Below are 18,080 nucleotides of genomic sequence, written 5' to 3'. Positions count from 1 at the left end.
CTTTCGTCCACTGGGTTGAACTCCAACGTGCAGGCTTTAAGCTGGGGGGCAACCAGAATTGCCACCCCAGCCCGTCGCCTCTCACTGTCTGCAACGCCAGAGTGGAAGAGGGTCCAGTCCCTCTCGAGAGAAGTGGTTCCAGAGCCCTTGCTGTGCGTCGAAATGAGTCCGACTATATCCAGCCGGAACTTCTCCACTTCGCGCACTAGCTCAGGCTCTTTCCCCCCCAATGAGGTGATGTTCCACGTCCCAAGAGCTAGCTTCTGTAGCCGAGGATCGGACTGCCAAGTGCCCTGCCTTCGGCTGCCGCCCAGCTCACATTGTACCCGACCTCTATGGCCCCTGCTATGGGTAGTGAGCCCTTTGGAGGGGGGACCCACGTTGCCTCTTCGGGCTGTGCCCGGCCAGGCCCGATGGGAACAGGCCCGGCCACCAGGCGCTCGCCATCGTGCCCCACCTCCGGGCCTGGCTCCAGAGGGGGGCCCCGGTGACCCGCGTCCGGGCGAGGGAAATCTGGGTCCATGTTTTCTCTTCATCATAGAGGTCTTCGAGTTGCTCTTTGTCTGATCCCTCACCTAGAACCTGTTTGCTTTGGAAGACCCTACCAGGGGGCATAAAGCCCCCGGAAAACATAGCTCCTAGGATCATTGGGACACGCAAACTCCTCTACCACGATAAGGTGGCAGCTCAGAGAGATCTGCACCAGGAGTTTAAAAAAGTAATCACTGTGCACTTGCTACCTTTCTCTCTCTTTATTCGCCCAGTCACTCACTGACGTCACTCAGACAACACGTTGCCATTCTCTTAAACACACACACTACTCTCATACAAACCCCGTTTCCATATGAGTTGGAAAATTGTGTTAGATGTAGATATAAATAGAATACAATGATTTGCAAATCTTTTTCAACCCATATTCAGTTGAATGCACTACAAAGACAAGATATTTGATATTAAAACTCATAAACTTTTTTTTTTTTGGCAAATAATAATTAACTTAGAATTTCATGGCTGCAACACATGCCAAAGTAGTTGGGAAAGGGCATGTTCACCACTGTGTTACATCACATTTTCTTTTAACAACACTCCACTAAACGTTTGGGAACTGAGGAAACTATTGTTGAAACTTTGAAAGTGTAATTCTTTCCCATTCTTGTTTCATGTAGAGCTTCACTCGTTCAACAATCCGGGGTCTCTGCTGTCTTATTTTACGCTTCATAATGCGCCACACATTTTAGATTAGGAGACAGGTCTGGACTGCAGGCTGGGTCGGAAAATACCCGCACTCTTTTTTTACGAAGCCACGCTGTTATAACACGTGCTGAATGTGGCTTGGCATTGTGTTGCTGAAATAAGCAGGGGCGTCCATGAAAAAGACGGCGCTTAGATGGCAGCATATGTTGTTCCAAAACCTGTATTTACCTTTCAGCATTAATGGTACCTTCACAGATGTGTAAGTTACCCATGCCTTGGGCACTAATGCACCCCCATACCATCACAGATGCTGGCTTTTGAACTTTGCGTCGATAACAGTTTGGATGGTTGTCTTCCCCTTTGGTCCGGATGACACGATGTCGAATATTGCCATAAACATTAACTTGCACTTACAGATGTAGCGACGAACTGTATTTAGTGACTATGGTTTTCTGAAGTGTTCCTGAGCCCATATGGTGATGTCTTTTAGAGATTGATTTTTGATACAGTGCCGTCTGAGGGATCGAAGGTCACGGTCATTTAATGTTTTTTTCCTGCCATGCGCTTACGTGGAGTGATTTCTCCAGATTCTCTGAACCTTTTGATGATGTTATGGACCGCAGATGTTGAAATCCCTAAATTTCTTGCAGTTGCACTTTGAGAAACGTTCTTAAACTGTTTGACTATTTGCTCACGCAGTTGTGGAAAAAGGGGTGTACCTTGCCCCATCCTTTCTTGTGAAAGACTGAGCATTTTTTGGGAAGCTGTTTTTGTATCCAATCATGGCACCCACCTGTTCCCAATTAGCCTGCACACTTGTGGGATGTTTCAAATAAGTGTTTGATGAGCATTCCTCAACTTTATCAGTATTTATTGCCACCTTTCCCAACTTTTTTGTGACGTGTTGCTGGCATCAAATTCTAAAGTTAATGATTATTTGAAAAAAAAAATTTTTTTAGCAGTTTGAACATTAAATATGTTGTCTTTGATAAAAGAAAAGGTGATGTAACACAGTGGTGAACATGCCATTTCCCAACTAATTTGGCACGTTTTGCAGCCATGAAATTCTAAGTTCATTATAATTTGCAAAAAAATAATAACGTTTATGAGTTTGAACATCAAATATGTTGTCTTTGTAGCATATTCAACTGAATATGGGTTGAAAATGATTTGCAAATCATTGTATTCCGTTTATATTTACATCTAACACAATTTCCCAACTCATATTGAAACGGGGTTAGTAAGTTATCAGCTCCTCTGTTGTGCACATGTAGCTGCATAACATGTAGATACGTAGACACACACGGCTGCTTGGATTGATTTCAAATAGTGGAGTCAAGATCCATTTAATTTCAACCAATGCAAGTGAGATGACTGAATTTGGTAACAAATTGCTCCAATTTGTTTTGTATCTTTGACAAAAGTGTGTTTTACCTGCTACATAGCTTATCTGTGTACACTTGTCCATATTTTTGTTTTCAGTACTTTTCTTAAAGGACAACCAGGATTGGCAAGCGTAAATCATGAAGCATTTCATATAATGTCAACAAAGCTTTTTATTTCATTATATTCTAACCTAATTGTTAATTATGGCAGACTATATTTAATATGGAATATAGTAAATTGTTCTTTGAGTGCAATAGGAAACATGTTTATCCCATTGTAAAATTTTCCATTAAAATAAAGCCACATTTTTTGTAAATCCCTTATTTTGAAAATTATCGATATACATCTTGATACAATCTTACAGGAATGCTAACTGTTCTCATGTAAGCATGCTAATGTGCTATGGTAGCATTTGAGCTAATTGTGCACGTCTAAACTGAAAAATCTTGAATTTTCAGTACTTGGCATCATCTTTTAAATATGCTAACTGTTCTCTTGTCATCATGCTAATGGTGACATGTTATTGTGCTAACACAAACACACGTTTTTTTTATAGCTAATTTTAGCTTTTATATGAACTTTTTGTTGGCCCAAACGTTCGTAACACAGATAGATAGCCCATTAAAATGTCCTTGTTGATCTTATTGTTGTGTTGCCAGTTTAGTTTCTTTCAGGGGTGAGTAAAACTATTCTGCAATACAAGCTGGCTTTCCTACGAAAAATTAATTCTGTGATTGTTTTCTCATAGGTCGCATTCCCTTCTATGACCAGTACGGCGTGATCAGAGACGTGATACAGAACCACCTGACTGAAGTCCTGACTCTACTGATGATGAAGCTTCCTGCAAATCTCAGCGACAGTGAGGAAATTCTCCAGAACAAGCTTCATGTCTTCAGTTCTCTGCTGCCTTTAGGCAAGAACCAAGCGGTGATGGGCCAGTACCAAGCGTACCAAGCTGAGGTCCAGCAGGAGCTCAACAAGACCAAAGATCACGTCAGCCTGACACCAACGTTTGCCGGTGGGAACATGTTCATGTTTCTGTCCAAGTGTAAAAAGTTGCAATCCAAGAATATGAATTGTCTGTTGCAGCCGTGTTGGCGCACACGGAGGCGGCGCAGTACGAGGGCGTGCCCGTTCTTCTGCTGGCAGGGAAGATGTTGGACCAGCGCGTGGGATACGCACGTGTTCTCTTTAAGAATGACGTGTTCTGTGTGCAGGACCAGCACAACCTTCACTGCAAGCCCAAGCAGATCATTTTCTACTTTGGCCACGGCAACCTTCAATACCCAGCAGTCCTGGTGACCAAGAACCTCTTCAAGCCTTCTGTGATGGAGGGCAAGTGGAAGGAAGTGACAGAGCAAGCGGATATTCTTGTTGTGGGCTTGCCAGCTTCACATTACTACATCCTAACCCCAAAAGTGCAGCAGGAAGCTTATGCAGAACTCATCTCTCACATCTTCACTGGACACAAAAATACTTTCATTAGTACTGAGAATCTTTTAGCTTCTTGGGGTTTTTGGACGCCGCTGCTTCAGAGCTTAGCAGGCTCCTTTCCCCGCATCTACCCTGGAGGCGCCGACAACGGAGACCTGTTGGACGTTTGTCTGAAGGGGAAGGAGATCGGCTTCACCAGCGAGGCGGTGATCATCAGCCCGGATCACATAGGCGGAGCGTCGGCCGCTAGTTTCCAGACCATGCAAGGGAAGTTCCGTAACGGCACTATGGTGTCCGCTTGGGCCGAGGAGCTGGTGGAGTGTCTGGCGGCAGACATCCAGGAAGCGGCAGAGGCGGCGGTGCTCCAAGGCGGCGTTTTCCATCTGGCCCTCTCCGGTGGGGCCACGCCCATCGCTCTCTTCCAGAGGCTGGCCTTGCACCACTTCTCCTTCCCGTGGAGGAACACCCACATTTGGATGGTGGACGAACGCTGCGTGCCGCTCAGCGATTCTGAGTCCAACTTCTTTAACCTCCAGCGGCATCTTCTGCAGCATGTGCACGTCCCCTACCTCAACATCCACCCCATGTTGGTGCAGGTGGGCCAGCGTCTCTGCGTGGAGGATGACCACGCAGTACAAATGTACCAGGAGGAGATCACCAACCACGTCAACGCCTCCAGCTTCCACTTTGTGCTCCTGGGAGTCGGCCACGACGGCCACACGGCGTCGCTTTTCCCTGGCGGCGATGCCACCGACAGCCAGGAGGGTCTAGTGGTCCTCAGCGAGAGCCCCGTGAAGCCACACCGCCGCATGAGCCTCACCCTCGGTGCCATCAACCGAGCTCAAAAGGTGGCCGTGTTAGTGTTGGGCAAAAGCAAACACGAGCTCATCACCCAGCTGAGCCGCAGCAAGGACCGGCCTGACAAGTGGCCCGTCACGGGGGTCCGACCCTCTGAAGGCTCGCTAGTCTGGTACATCGACTATGATGCTCTTTTAGGTTAGCACAACATCTTGGATTTGTGTTGGGGAAGTTGTGTACAAACACATGCAATGTAGTTGTAGTACTACAGTCTCAGCACATTGGAGAAAGTTTGAATATTTAAAGTTGAAACAGTTGTCAAAGTGGCGGCATATACCAATCTGATTAAAGCACATATTTCAGTTTACACAAGTCAAATATTATGCAAATTATCCTGTGCCACACTTTTATAATCAGTTGTGTTTGTTTCTTTATCAAATCTGGGGTCTACTTTTACAGCATTTTTATTCACTATTCTATCCCAGCAGGGCACTACAATTAGAATCTTGGCTATGTGACTTTTATTAACTCCTGTATTAGTAAGTGTTTATTACAGTGCTGCTTAATTACACACACAAACACAACTTTGAATGGTATGTTTCTCTTAAATTGTTATAAGTACACCTCTGCATAAATTGTATCTTTAACAATGAAGAAAAATATAGTTCAACTTAGAGCAAAGAACAAACTTTATTTCCATTGTTTTTAGTCCGTCAGAAAAGATTTATGGTGCACCAGTTTGCCAAAAATGACATGTTTTTATCATTTTTCAAACTAAACATTTTTTGACCGAGTTCAACCATGTGAAACTGAAAAATGAAATTTTGTTATCTCAATAAACTATCACTCAAATTGATCAGCAATGTTAACTTAGAACAATATATGAAAGATTTTCACCTACAAAACTTAAAATGAATGAATGTTATGTCAAATGTGTCACGATTCAGTGTTTTCAAAGTGAGGCTATCTAAATCAGTGGTTCTCAAATGGGGGTATGTGTACCCCTGGGGGTACTTGAAGGTATGCCAAGGGGTACGTGAGATTTTTTTTAAATATTCTAAAAACAGCAGCAATTCAAAAATCCTTTATCAATATATTTATTGAATAATACTTCAACAAAACATGAATGTAAGTTCATAAACTGTGAAAAGTAATGCAACAATGCAATATTCAGTGTTGACAGCTAGATTTTTTGTGGACATGTTCCATAATTATTGATGTTAAAGATTTCTTTTTTTTTGTGAAGAAATGTTAAGAATTAAGTTCATGAATCCAGATGGATCTCTATTACGATCCCCAAAGAGGGCACTTTAAGTTGATGATTACTTCTATGTGTAGACATCTTTATTTATAATTGAATCACTTGTTTATTTTTCAACAAGTTTTTAGTTATTTTTAGATCTTTTTTTCCAATAGTTCAAGAAAGACCACTACAAATGAGCAATATTTTGCACTGTTATACAATTTAATAAATCAGAAAGTGATGACATAGTGCTGTATTTTACTTCTTTATCTCTTTTTTTCAACCAAAAATGCTTTGCTCTGATTAGGGGGTACTTGAATCAAAAAATTTTTCACAGGGGATACATCACTGAAAAAAGGTTGAGAACCACTGATCTAAATGATTATTTCCAAAATGTACAAACGGCAAGGCAAAATTATTTATAGAACACAACTATTACACACAACAATTTAAAGTGCTTTACAAATAATAAGAAGGCAAAGAGGAACCATTGATTCAAAGAGTGTGGATAAAATATTTATGCAGTTAAATTTACAAAATATATTTCTATCTTATATAATGGTCCGCAGTGCTTGAGAAAGTGTGTGTGTGTGATCACTTGGTGATTTATGAACAATTGTGTCGTACAACACAATCAATGCTAGAAGAACAATAAAAGCAAACTGTTGAGTCATCAATAACAGCGCTGATGAGTTGATAGTAATTAAATGTTTTAAACTTGCACAGCGCTAGATAAAGCTGCTTGATACCGACTACTCATGAAACTTCAAAAGCAGCTGCTGCCACCTTGGGATATTTACTTTCTAAAATTACATCTGCAGATTGTCTACAGCCTCAGCTGTTAAGCATAATATCCATAACCCGATGCTTAATGCAGACACTACTACAATACTTTTGTATTCTGCAGTTGAGGACAGTAATGCACTTTATGCACCCTTTGGTACCGGAAATAAAATAAAAAATGTTGACTTATTATTAAAAACATAATCAATTGTGCTCTGAGGTTCATTCCACCAAAGCAGTGCCAAAATAAACTTTCTGTAAATGTGTGGATATACAAATTTTAATATTGAAATGTGTAAATCAGGTTTCCTGATATGGATACCAGGAAACTTTGTTCAATTGTTGCACAAGCTTCCTAAGCAGAGCAAGAGTTTTAGCATGGATGAAATAAGACGTATAATAACCACGTGACATAAAAGCATGTTGACACAATAAACATGAACAATACAATGTTGTGCTGTGATTATAACCACCTTCACAACAGCATTATGATGGAATAAAAATAAAGCAGACCCACTTCATGGGATGTAAATGAAGTAACTTTCTGAGGGTGATGTGACATGTGGAATATTCCAGATTTTCCCAAGGGGCCTTGGTGAAAACTACAATTTTTTTATTTTTAAGAAAATAAGATATGCAAAATATGTGAGATTTAAATAATCATATGATATTTTATAGAAGGTAATTTTGTATTTTTGTCTTTGAAAACTGCTCTTGTTGCTTTTAATATTTTACTTTCCTTCTGTTGAAATCTGACAACTTTTCTCTGAAGTGATCTGGTTATTGTTTCCCAGCTTTTTTTTGTTATCCATACACTCAAAGCTGTTTGATGCAATAACTTAATATTATTAATATGCCTCATTATCTTTGACGTGGTCAGCGGAACATTCCTTCTTTTAGCATCCATACAAGACTTGTTACATCGCCAATAACTTCCTGTGAGCTCTTACACCCAGAATGGATCCAAAGAAAACACCTGCTTTTGGTCCAGTCAAGGCTTAAAAGTGACTTTCATTGCCGTAGTTTTGAGTTACCTGCTGCCACATGAAATATTTATGTGAGCAGATTGGATGGCAGCTGGACTCTTTTGACTTGTTCCTGCCTTCTGTCAACCACAGGACTCCTTTGACCACAAGTGCACCTAAAAAGCGCACAATGGGATGTAAAAGTTAAGACCAAGTTGTACTTGTACAGGGGTCACCAACGCGGTGCCCGCGCGGGCACCAGGTAGCCCGTAAGGACCAGATGAGTAGCCCGCTGGTCTGTTCTGAAAATATCTCAAATAGCAGCACTTACCAGTGAGCTGCCTCTATTTTTTACATTTTATTTATTTACTAGCAAGCTGGTCTTGCTTTGCTCGACATTTTTAATTCTAAGAGAAAAAAAACTGAAATAGAATTTGAAAATCCAAGAAAATATTTTAAAGACTTGGTCTTCACTTGTTTAAATAAATTCATTTATTTTTTTACTTTGCTTCTTATAACTTTCAGAAAGACAATTTTAGAGAAAAAAATACAAGCTTAAAAGTGATTTTAGGATTTTTAAACAGGTATACCTTTTTACCTTTTAAATTCCTTCCTCTTCTTTCGTGATAATTTAAATCAATGTTTAAGAAGATTTTTTCATTTTTATTTAAAAGAATAATAAATACATTTTAATTTAATTCTTCATTTTAGCTTTTGTTTTTTCGACGAAGAATATTTGTGAAATATCTTCAAACTTATGATTAAAATTCAAAAAAAATATTCTGGCAAATCTAGAAAATCTTTAGAATAAAATTTAAATCTTATTTCAAAGTCTTTTGAATTTCTTTTAAAATTTTTGTTCTGGAAAATCTAGAAGAAATAATGATTTGTCTTTGTTAGAAATATAGCTTGGTCCAATTTGTTATATATTCTAACAAAATGCAGATTGGATTTTAACTTATTTAAAACATGTCATCAAAATTCTAAAATTAATCTTAATCAGGAAAAATTACTAATGATGTACAATAAATGTTTTTAAATGTATTTTTAATTTGTATATATATATCTATATATATATATATATATTTAATAAAGGAAAATATAGCAAATTGGTTATTTCTGGCTAATTGTTTTTATTTTATATGTTGTACATTTTTTTTACTTTTACGGAAGGTTTTTTGTAGAGAATAAGTGATGAAAAGAACACTTAATTGAACGGTTTAAAAGAGGAGAAAAGAGGAAAAAAATGAAAATTAAATTTTGAAACATAGTTTATCTTCAATTTCGACTCTTTATAATTCAAAATTCAACTGAAAAAAAAGAAGAGAAAAACTAGCTAATTTGAATCTTTTTGAAAAATTAAAAAAAAATATTTATTGTATATCACTTTAAAAAATTGCCAGAAATAGCCAATTTGCTCAATTTACCTTTATTAAATAAATAAATATATACATATATATACATATAGCCAATTTGCTCAATTTACCTTTATTAAATACATATATATATATATATATATATATATATATATATATATATATAGATAATATATATGTATATATATATATATATATAGATAATCTATATATATATATATAGAGAGAGAGAGAGAGATTTATTTAATAAAGGTAAATTGAGCAAATTGGCTATTTCTGGCAATTTTTTAAAGTGTGCATCAAACTGGTAGCCCTTCGCATTAATCAGTACCCAAGAAGTAGATCTTGGTTTCAAAAAGGTTGGTGACCCCTGTACTAGCATACAGTATATTAAAAACCAGGAAATTCTGATGGCCCTGCTATCTGAACTCTGATCAATCAAAAGTAACACTTTTTAATGGCGAATAAGTCATACTGAAACTAATAAATATTATGTGTTGTATGTACTTTTTACCTGTGCTCAGAATGGAAGCCAGCGAAAGGAACAGAGACAGGTGGTACAGCTCGGGTGTGGTTGCGGCCTACAAAAGCGCAGAAAGAGAAAAAAAAATAAAACCACTGAGCTGCTTCTGTAATTTTTTTCAAGACGGAGCGCCTTACGCATGCGGACGCAGTCAGTGTCAAGATGGCGCTGCACACTGTGTGTCCCAAGGAAAGCAATCCAAACACCTGGAAGGACGCCCACAAGCCCTGAGGAACTGTCTCGGTTAGGGTGAAGACCACCGAAAACCCTTTGTTTGGGGGGGATCAAGTAATACAAAAGGTAAACATAGTAGACAATAGGCTTCTAGGATCTAGCAGCTACACAACAGCTAAGCACACAATAGCACACAAGCTAGACATATGTATGACTATTTGAACAATATGGCGATCTTAAGTATAAACAAATCCTGTTTCCATATGAGTTGGGAAGTTGTGTTAGATGTAAATATAAAGGGAATACAATGATTTGCAAATCATTTTCAACCCATATTCAGTTGAATATGCTACAAAGACAACATATTTGATGTTTAAACTGATACATTTTTTTTTTTGCAATTAATCATTAACTTTAGAATTTTATGTCAGCAACACGTGACAAAGAAGTTGGGAAAGGTGGCAATAAATATTGATAAAGTTGGCAATAAATATTGATAAAGTTGAGGAATGCTCATCAAACACTTATTTGGTACATCCCACAGGTGTGGAGGCTAATTGGGAACAGGTGGGTGCCATGACTGGGTATAAAAACAGCTTCCCAAAAAATGCTCAGTCTTTCACAAGAAAGAATGGAGCGAGGTACACCCCTTTGTCCACAACTGCGTGAACAAATAGTCAAACAGTTTGGGAACAACGTTTCTCAAAGTGCAATTGCAAGAAATTTAGGGATTTCAACATCTACAGTCCATAATATCATCAAAAGGTTCAGAGAATCTGGAGAAATCACTCCACGTAAGCGGCATGGCCGGAAACCAACATTGAATGATCGAGACCTTCGATCCCTCAGACGGCACTGTATTTAAAACCAAAATCAATCTCTAAAGGATATCACCACATGAGCTCAGGAACACTTCAGAAAACCAATGTCACTAAATACAGTTTGTCCCTACATCTGTAAGTGAAAGTTAATGCTCTACTATGCAAAGCGCAAGCCATTTATCAACAACATCCAGAAATGCCGCCGGCTTCTCTGGACCCAAGATCATCTAAGATGGATTGATGCAAAGAGGAAAACTGTTCTGTGGTCTGACGAGTCCACATTTCAAATTGTTTTTGGAAATATTCGTGTCATCCGGACCAAAGGGGAAGCGAACCATCCAGACTGTTATTAACGCAAAGTTCAAAAGCCAGCATCTGTGATGGTATGGGAGTGCATTAGTGCCCAAGGCATGGGTAACTTACACATCTGTGAATGCACCATTAATACTGAAAGGTACATACAGGTTTTGGAACAACATATGCTGCCATCTAACTGCCATCTTTTTCATGGACGCCCCTGCTTATTTCAGCAAGACAATGCCAAGCCACATTCAGCACGTGTTACAACATTGTGGCTTTGTAAAAAAAAAAGAGTGCAGGTACTTTCCTGGCCCGCCTGCAGTCCAGACCGGTCTCCCATCGAAAATGTGTGGCGCATTATGAAGCGTAAAATACGACAGCGGAGACCCCGGACTGTTGAATGACTGAAGCTCTATTGAGTGTTGTTAAAAGAAAAGGTGATGTAACACAGTGGTGAACATGCCCTTTCCCAACTACTTTGGCACGTGTTGCAGCCATGAAATTCTAAGTTAATTATTATTTGCAAAAAAAAATAAAGTTCATGAGTTTGAGCATCAAATATCTTGTCTTTGTAGTGCATTCATTTGAATATGGGTTGAAAAGGATTTGCAAATGATTGTATTCTATTTAGATTTACATCCAACACAATTTCCCAACGCATATGGAAACGGGGTTTGTACATACATATACATAGTCAGCCACCGATTGTGCAAGTTCTCCCACTTAAAAAGATGACAGAGGTCTGTAATTTTCATCATAGGTACACTTCAACTGTGAGAGACAGAATGTGAAAAAAAAAAAATCCAGGAATTCACAATTAAAGTTAAAGTACCAATGATTGTCACACACGTACTAGATGTGGCAAAATGATTCTCTGCATTTGACCCATCACCCTTGATCACCCCCTGGGAGGTGAGGGGATACGTGGGCAGCAGCGGTGCCGCGCCCGGGAATCATTTATGGTGATTCCCGGTGATTGTAGGAATTTTAAAGAATTTATTTGTAAATTATGGTGGAAAATAAGTATTTGGTCAACCATTCAAAGCTCTCACTGATGGAAGGAGGTTTTGGCTCAAAATCTCACGATACATGGCCCCGTTTATTCTTTCCTTAACACGGATCAATTGTCCTGTCCCCTTAGCAGAAAAACAGCCCCAAAGCATGATGTTTCCACCCCCATGCTTCACAGTAGGTGTGGTGTTCTTGGGATGCAACTCAGTATTCTTCTTCCTCCAAACACGACGAGTGGCTTGACCTTGGGAATACGGCTATTGAAGCTGTATCTGTTGAAAAGCTCTATGGAGATGATGATTTCATTTTCCAGCATGATCTGGCACCTGTCCACAGTGCCAAAACCACCAGTAACTGGTGTACTGACCATGGTATTACTGTCCTCCATTGGCCTGCCAACTCTCCTGACCTGAACTTCATAGAGAATTTGTGGGTTATTGTGAAGAAGAAGCTGAAAGACACCAGGCCCAATGATGCAAATGAGCTAAAGGCCGCTATTGAAGCATCCTGGGCATCCATAACACCTCAGCAATGCCACAGGCCGATTGCCTCCATGCCACGCCGTATTGATGCAGTAATCCATGCAAAAGGATTTCCAACCAAGTACTGAGTGCATTAGTTGACATTTTCAAATGTTTGATTTTGTTTTTCTGTTATAAATCTTTTTTTTTTTTACTTGGTCTGAGGAAATATTCACATTTTTTGAGATAGGATTTTTGAGTTTTCTTAAGCTGTATGCCATAATCAGCAATATTAAAGTAATAAAAGGCTTGCAATATTTCAGTTGATGTGTAATGAATCCAGAATGTATGACATTTTCATGTTTTAGTTGCATTACAGAAAATAAAGGACTTTATCACAATATTAAAATTTTCTGAGACAGTCCTGTATATATATATACACATGTATATATGTATATTGTATATATACATATATATATACATACATACATACACATGTATATATGTATATTGTATATATACATATATATACACACACATATAAATATACACACACACATAAATACAGTATATATATGTATGTATATATATATATATATATATATATATATATATATATATATATATATATATATATATATATCAATGTTTACTTATATAGCCCTAAATCACTAGTGTCTCAAAGGGCTGCACAAACCACAACACAAACCACAACATATATATATATACACACACACACACATATACACTACACACAAATATAGGGAAACCTGCAAAACAGGCCCCAGGCCAGATTTTTTTTAAACCAATGTGACCCCCGTGTCAAAAAGTTTGGGGACCCCTGTATCAATGTTATATTATTTAATGTATTTTAAATTATTTGTATTTGTCTTTACTTATTATTTCCCCCTTTTTTTATATTTCATGGATGTCTTTTTGGGTGTGTGTGTGTGGGGGGGGGGGGGGGGGACATTTGTGTGTGATTGTATTCCTGGAACTTGCCTTAGAACTTATTAAACAAATGTTTGTTTTTGGTATTCATATTTAAGACTTGGCTAAAGAATAGTTACCTGATGCGATGAGGGACAAGGCGATGGACGCTGACATGTTGTTCACTAAAGGCTGCTTGCAGTATCTTGACGATTTGGGCCTTTGGAAGGAAACATGTTTTCTTTTTTTGGACCAGCAGATGTTCCGCAAACTTGTCTACACAGTTGTAAAGTACCTGGCGATGACGTACAGCTGAGGGACCACCACGAGGGCTGTGAACAGCACGTTGATTATTTGGCTGTAAAAATGAACCAGGTTTTAAAAAAGAAATCAATAATATTAATAAGGTGGAATAGAAGAGAACATACAAGTTGAGTCTCTGCTTCCTGGGCATCCATCTGCTGCTGCGATACGCCATGAGGACCAACACATACAGCAACATGTTGTCACCTGCTGATACTCAAGACTAAAGATAGGATTACACTAAACCAGGGCTATTCAACTATGTCATGAAGAGGGCCGCAGTTTCAAGAGTCTAAAACAGGAGGCACCAACGCCGTTCCCGCGGGCACCAGGTTGCCCGTAAGGACCAGATGAGTCGCCCGCTGGCCTGTTCTAATAATAGCTCAAATAGCAGCACTTACCAGTGAGCTGCCTCTATTTTTTAAAATTTTATTTATTTACCAGCAAGCTGGTCTCGCTTTACTTGACATTTTTAATTCTAAGAGAGACAAAACTCAAATAGAATTTGAAAATCCAAGAAAATATTTTTAAAGACTTGGTCTTCACTTGTTTAAATAAATTAATTTATTTTTTTTATTTGCTTCTTATGACTTTCAGAAAGACAACTTTAGAGAAAAAAAATACAACCTTAAAAATGATTGTAGGATTTTTTTTAACACATATACCTTTTTACCTTTTAGATGCATTCCTCTCCTTTCCTGACAATTTAAATCAATGTTCAAGTACATTTATTTTTTTTATTGTAAAGAATAATAAACACATTTTAATTTAATTCTTCATTTTAGCTTCTGTTTTTTTGACGAAAAATATTTGTGAAATATTTCTTCAAACTTATTATGATTAAAATTCAAACGAATTATTCTGGCAAATCTAGACAATCTGTAGAATCAAATAGAAATCTTATTTCAAAGTCTTTTGAATTTCTTTTCAAATTTTTGTTCTGGAAAATCTAGAAGAAATAATGATTTGTCTTTGTTAGAAATATAGCTTAATCCAATTTGTTATACATTCTAACAAAGTTCAGATTGGATTTTAACCTATTTAAAACATGTCATCAAAATTCTAAAATTAATCTTAATCAGGAAAAATTACTAATGATGTTCCATAATTTTTTTAAAATTTTTTTTCAACTAGATTCGAATTAGCTAGTTTTTCTCTTCTTTTTTTCGGTTGAATTTTGAAATTAAAGAGTTGAAATTGAAGATAAACTATGTTTCAAAATTAAATTTTCTTTTTTTTTCATGTTTTCTTGTCTTTTAAACCGTTCAATTAAGTGTTTTTTTCATCATTTATGCTCTACAAAATATCTTCCATAAAAGGAAAAAAAATGTACAACGGAATGACAGACAGAAATACCCATTTCGGTTGGTAGAGCGGCCGTGCCAGCAACTTGAGGGTTGCAGGTTCGATTCCCGCTTCCTCCATCCTAGTCACTGCCGTTGTGTCTTTGGGCAAGACACTTTGCCCACCTGCTCCCGGTGCCACCCACACTGGTTTAAATGTAACTTATATATTGAGTTTCACTATGTAAAGCGCTTTGAGTCACTAGAGAAAAGCGCTATATAAATATAATTCACTCACTCATTTATTTATTAAAGGTAAATTGAGCAAATTGGCTGTTTCATTGGCCTGCAGAACATATTCTACTCTCTTCTTTTTATTTGAACTATACATTGGGGCCTTGAGGTTTGATCCAAGATAAAAGCAGGAAGAGTAACGAGAAAGGGAAGACAAAAAAGGAGAAGGAAGATAAGGAGACTGTTAGAATAATTGTTTCAAAGTTATTAAAATTAGTTCCTAGCGAGAAGACCAAAAGCTGTCTTTGAACCTACCAAGAAGGCTTGTAAAACTCCACTGTGTAGGATGGAAAGCAACATGAAGGGGTTTCTGTTTGCTTTCTTCCATCCATCCATCCATTTTCTACCGCTTTGCCCTTTTGGAGTCGCAGGGGTGCTGGAGCCTATCTCAGCTGCATTCGGGTGGAAGGCGGGGTACACCCCGGACAAGTCGCCACTATCACAGGCAGTAAGGTTATGTTGTGGAGCTCCAAACATCCCAGAACAAGCTAGTCCGGTTACTTTTAGACCTCCACCCCAGATCACACCTCACTCCAACCCACTTCTCCAAAGTGGGTTGGCTCAGGGGGGAGGACAGAGTAAAACAACTTGCACTGAGCCTAGTCTATAAAATCCGCTACACCTCCCTGATACCAAAGTACATGTCAAACTACTTCCTTAACCACCACACTGGGGGGAGCTCCACAAACCACGTTAAACCCAGATTCCGATCTAACAAAGGTCTTAACACATTCTCTTTTTATGCCACATATAGCGGAAGGCACTCCCAACAGGTGTAAAAGTAATTGCATCTCTATCCTCCTTCAAAACCGCTCTAAAACAACACCTCCAGGCAACTTCAACCCTTTACTAATACCCTCCTCCATTCACATCCCATCTCTCCGGATTATAAATAACCTAATGTAAATAATCAAATGTATTTCTAACGTATATATTTGTTCTTATGCTATCTGAACTCACTATGTTCTTTGCTCGCTGTACATATCCTACTAAGTAAGACCTACACTGTTTCAATGTCCACATTTCTCTGTTGATGCAATTGTTGACGACTGAAGTACAGATATCAACCAAAGCTCCTCATCCCACCCCCCGGATTGTAAATATTGTAAATTATTCAATGTATATAATATGATGATTAACCTGTGTGATGACTGTATTATGCTGATAGTATATATTTGTACCATGAATTGATTAACGTGGACCCCGACTTAAACAAGTTGAAAAACTTATTCGGGTGTTACCATTTAGTGGTCAATTGTACGGAATATGTACTGAACATTGCGATCTACTAATAAAATTTTCAATCAATCAATCAATCAGCTACAAATCAACCCCAGTGGCAGCATTACATGTGGAAATGAATGAAAAAAGCTTGTGGGTTCTTCCGAGGATGTTGTAGTCGTAATGATTTGTGCAGTCCTTTGAGACATTTGTGATTTGGGGCTATATAAATAAACATTGATTGATTGATTGAAATGTTTATTGGGCAAACTTAAAACTTGAAATGAATAGGGAAACATATTACAGGCGGTTTGACTGTTGCCATCAGATTGAAAGAGTAGGACATGTTTTAATACAATATGTAGGAAATACGATAGAGAAAGGGAAATAAGTTAGCCGAAGAAAAGTTTAGGTTAGTAGTGGAAGATATTTAGGATTTCACTCATAACATGTAGGATACAAAGCATTATATAATTTTTTGTTTTTTAAGACTGGGTTAAGGCCTACTGAAATGAGATTTTCTTATTCAAACGGGGATAGCAGGTGCATTCTATGTGTCATACTTGATCATTTCGCGATATTGCCATATTTTTGCTGAAAGGATTTAGTAGAGAACAACCACGATAAAGTTGGCAACTTTCGGTGCTAAGAGAAAAACCCTGCCTCTACCGGAAGTCGCAGACAATGACGTCACAAGTGTGGGGGCTCCTCACATATTCACATTGTTTTTAATGGGAGCCTCCAACAAAAAGTGCTATTCGGACCGAGAAAACGACAATTTCCCCATTAATTTGAGCGAGGATGAAAGATTTGTGTTTGAGGATATTGATAGCGACGGACTAGAAAAAAAAAAAAGGAAAAAAAAACGCGATTGGGACGGATTCAGATGTTTTTAGACAAATTTACTCGGATAATTCTGGGAAATCCCTTATCTTTCTATTGTGTTGCTAGTGTTTTAGTGAGTTTAATATTACCTGATAGTCGGAAGGGTGTATCCACGGGTGTCTTGACGCGCAGTGTCTCAGGGGAGTCGATGGCAGCTATGGACGGCACAAGCTCAGCTTTTCCCCGGTAAGAAGCGACTTTTTAACCACAATTTTCTCACCGAAACCTGCTGGTTGACATTCCGTCTTGATTCATGTTCGCTTGACTGCGCTCTGATCCATAGTAAAGTTTCACATCCAGGAATTTTAGACAAGGAATCACCATGTGTTTGTGTGGCTAAAGGCTAAAGCTTCCCAACTCCATCTTTCTACTGTGACTTCTCCAATATTAATTGAACAAATTGCAAAAGATTCAGCAACACAAATATCCAAAATACTGTGTAATTATGCCGTTAAAGCAGACGACTTTTAACTGTGTGTGTGTGCAGCGCTCACACTTCATAAAAACCTGTGACGTATTGCGTACACGTCATCATTTCACGACGTTTCCAGGACGAAATTTAAAATTGTAATTTAGTAAAATAAAAGGGCCGTATTGGCATGTGTTGCAATGTTAATATTTCATCATTGATATATGAAACTATCAGAATGCGTGGTGGGTAGTAGTGGGTTTCAGTAGGCCTTTAAATAAAATAA

General features: G+C 38.3%; 2 protein-coding genes across 13 annotated transcripts in view; one reads left to right on the top strand and one right to left on the bottom strand.

The window, feature by feature from the left end:
• The window catches only part of h6pd (hexose-6-phosphate dehydrogenase (glucose 1-dehydrogenase)), a 60,877-nt gene extending 53,503 nt beyond the window's left edge, over positions 1-7,374 (top strand). For all 4 annotated transcript variants that reach the window (XM_061874605.1, XM_061874603.1, XM_061874604.1 and 1 more), the window contains 2 exons: positions 3,329-3,598; positions 3,670-7,374. In XM_061874605.1, the coding sequence (XP_061730589.1) occupies positions 3,329-3,598; positions 3,670-5,015 (1,616 nt within the window). In that variant the 3' untranslated portion in view covers positions 5,016-7,374. The remainder of the gene's footprint in view (positions 1-3,328; positions 3,599-3,669) is intronic.
• Positions 1-18,030, bottom strand: part of LOC133535109 (uncharacterized) — a 36,971-nt gene extending 18,941 nt beyond the window's left edge. Inside the window, exons 1-8 of one of the 9 annotated variants that reach the window (XM_061874612.1) lie at positions 17,606-18,030; positions 17,475-17,540; positions 13,828-13,912; positions 13,695-13,757; positions 13,540-13,619; positions 9,840-9,970; positions 9,694-9,760; positions 7,873-7,979 (exon numbers count right to left, since the gene is read on the bottom strand). In XM_061874612.1, coding sequence (XP_061730596.1) covers positions 7,873-7,979; positions 9,694-9,760; positions 9,840-9,970; positions 13,540-13,619; positions 13,695-13,757; positions 13,828-13,901 — 522 coding nt within the window. In that variant the 5' untranslated portion in view covers positions 13,902-13,912; positions 17,475-17,540; positions 17,606-18,030. Of the gene's footprint in view, positions 1-5,483; positions 7,980-9,693; positions 9,761-9,839; positions 9,971-13,539; positions 13,620-13,694; positions 13,758-13,827; positions 13,926-17,474 lie in introns of those variants that run through there. The other 8 variants (XM_061874616.1, XM_061874610.1, XM_061874619.1 and 5 more) reach the window with 8 other exon arrangements.
• Between the last annotated feature and the right edge of the window lie 50 nt (positions 18,031-18,080).

This window comes from Nerophis ophidion, linkage group LG16, assembly GCF_033978795.1.
Source record: "Nerophis ophidion isolate RoL-2023_Sa linkage group LG16, RoL_Noph_v1.0, whole genome shotgun sequence".
Lineage (NCBI taxonomy): Eukaryota > Metazoa > Chordata > Actinopteri > Syngnathiformes > Syngnathidae > Nerophis > Nerophis ophidion.
This window is presented reverse-complemented; position numbering and strand designations above follow the sequence as displayed.